This window comes from Aphanomyces invadans (genome assembly GCF_000520115.1).
Source record: "Aphanomyces invadans strain NJM9701 unplaced genomic scaffold supercont1.6, whole genome shotgun sequence".
NCBI lineage: Eukaryota > Oomycota > Saprolegniomycetes > Saprolegniales > Verrucalvaceae > Aphanomyces > Aphanomyces invadans.
This window is the reverse complement of record NW_008580151.1, coordinates 1,926,988-1,929,218: the sequence shown is the minus strand read 5'-3', so window position 1 is coordinate 1,929,218 and position 2,231 is coordinate 1,926,988. Positions and strand designations below refer to the sequence as shown.

The 2,231-nt window shown below is 49.2% G+C and overlaps 1 protein-coding gene across 1 annotated transcript; it reads left to right on the top strand.

The window, feature by feature from the left end:
- Window positions 1-416: 416 nt before the first annotated feature.
- Window positions 417-1,847, top strand: H310_04227 (hypothetical protein; the record flags this gene model as incomplete). Its single annotated transcript, XM_008868479.1, has 5 exons — window positions 417-608; window positions 1,053-1,143; window positions 1,193-1,240; window positions 1,304-1,615; window positions 1,696-1,847. The coding sequence occupies 5 exons, from the start codon at window positions 417-419 to the stop codon at window positions 1,845-1,847; spliced, it is 795 nt and encodes a 264-aa protein (XP_008866701.1).
- Between the last annotated feature and the right edge of the window lie 384 nt (window positions 1,848-2,231).

Sequence of the window (2,231 nt, the reverse complement as noted above, 5' to 3'; positions counted from 1 at the left end):
CGATGTTGCGTGATGCGAGAGGGCAATCAAGTCAGAACGCGCGGTTTTGAGGAGAGCATCACCACTGCCGTCTCCGTCAGGAGATCGCAGGATGACCGGTTGTGGCTTCAGAGCGCAAATAGCACCTGCCCACCAGGCACATCAATCCACATCAAATTCTCGTGAATCTCGAGTCGATTTAACTTGCTGTTTCAGTTTTATTCGATATGTGTATGCACCGGACAGCAATTCAGAGTGCGTTCTTCGTTTGTCGTTACAACACGACTGAGGAAAGGCAGAGATTTATTTCTAAAATCTCATTGGATGAACAGTGAATGTGCATGAACAAATGAGGCCAAAATCCTGATTCGGTCCAAATTCAAGTACTGTATTTAGTAATCGTTACAGTCAACCCCGGAAAAATCCGACCACAAAGCATGATATGCTTACACTTCGTGGAGGCTGCCGTCAAGGCCGCCGATCCGTACCATCGCTCGACATTCCGTGCGCTGGCCGAGTCCACAGGCATCGCGTCGACAATGCTGTGGAGGCTCGTTCGGGCCAAGACGATTCGACGACGCACAAGTCGCGCGAAGCCCATGCTGACGGACAAGCACAAGGCCGAGCGGGTGGCGATTGTTTGTTTGTTACTACGTACGAGACGTGATAACGAGCTCGTGTGGCACGATATGTTCAATCGGGTGCACATTGATGAGAAATGGTATTTTGTGACGCAGTCAACCGACGCTACTACCTGTGGCGTGATGAAGAGTTCCCTGCATGCACTTGCTAATCCAAGCGGCACATCACGAAGGTCATGCTCCTGACTGCGGTTGCAAGACGTCGCTTAAGCGGCAAGTGCGAAGGGATGTGGGATGGCAAGATCGGTACCTGGGCTCTGTTGGCAGTTTCCATTGCACTTGTAATCATGTCCGACATCGTGATGGATGCGGTGGCCATCCTCATCGACATCAAAAGCGACATCGCCGACAGCAGCAATATCAACGCTGATCCTAGGGCCGGAGCAGGTGGCGATCCATTGAACCGCAATGGCAATTACGATGCTGCACCAGGAGGGCGAAAACGTGGTCAGCAAGGCAGTGAGTGACCTGTGGAGTCTCTACCTCGACGACGTTAACCCGCACCAGCACAAATTGGCCCTCAGTAAGCACTGCCGCAGTGCTAGTGAATCATCACAAGAAAAGCGAATCAGCGAAGGTCCATGTGAACAAATGTGCTCCGTTCCACAAGCTCATCAACAGTATGGAGGAGGATACCCGAATAGTACAAGACGGTCCTGACCAGCAACATTATCACGCTGCAGGAGTACCTGGTGGTTCTGGCACAACGACGTTTCCAGTTCATGTACGGCGTACCTCACGGTCTGTCGTATCGCTCGACCCAAGACACATTGGAGACGGGCTGCCTGCGGATTCACGACGCAGTGTGGAGGAAGTGTTGATCAACAGTCCTGTCGACGATATTACGCCCATTGACGGCAACCGCAAGGAGAAGCTGTACATTCAGTTCACGACGTGCTTCATTTCTGCAGCAGGCGAACTCCTTCAGTTACCAGATACTGCCCAAGGGATCGAAGACCGTGATGCAGTACTTGCAGACCGATTAATGTCAGTGGGTAGGGGTGCAAAGCGTCGCGATCCATCTCTTTACCTTTAGTATGGCGACGTTTAGTGCAGTGAAACTTCTCAACGATAGGCTTCATCCATTCCAAGCTGAGGAACTCCCTGAGCGCCAAGACTGTTGAGAAGCTCATGTTCATCAAGAACAACATGGGTGCGTTCTACAGTTGTCCGACGGGCGACGAGTACGCCAGCGAGAGTGATTCCGATCGTGCCAGCCTCGACTAATGTTACCCGGAATAAAGCCATAGTTTTAATACCCAGGAACCGGGTTTCAATTATTAAAGCCTTAAACCCGTTTTGTCAGGCGAAAAAAGTCGGGTTTTCACCACCCCTGACTATAGAGGAACACTATACCATTTGCTTTGGTACAATACCATAGAGATCGGCACACTTTGAGTTATTAATATTTTATTACTCCAATGTGAAAAAATAAGAAATACTACTCCGGTCCAAAAAAGTTGTCACATCCGTATTCACTTGATTAAACTATGCTATGCTACTGCAAAGACGGATATCTTGATTAAAGTATGCAACCCTAAGAACACATTTTGCCATCAGAAAATATTTTGATATTTTAAACATTGGCTGCAGCGACTTGATTTTGAGAAT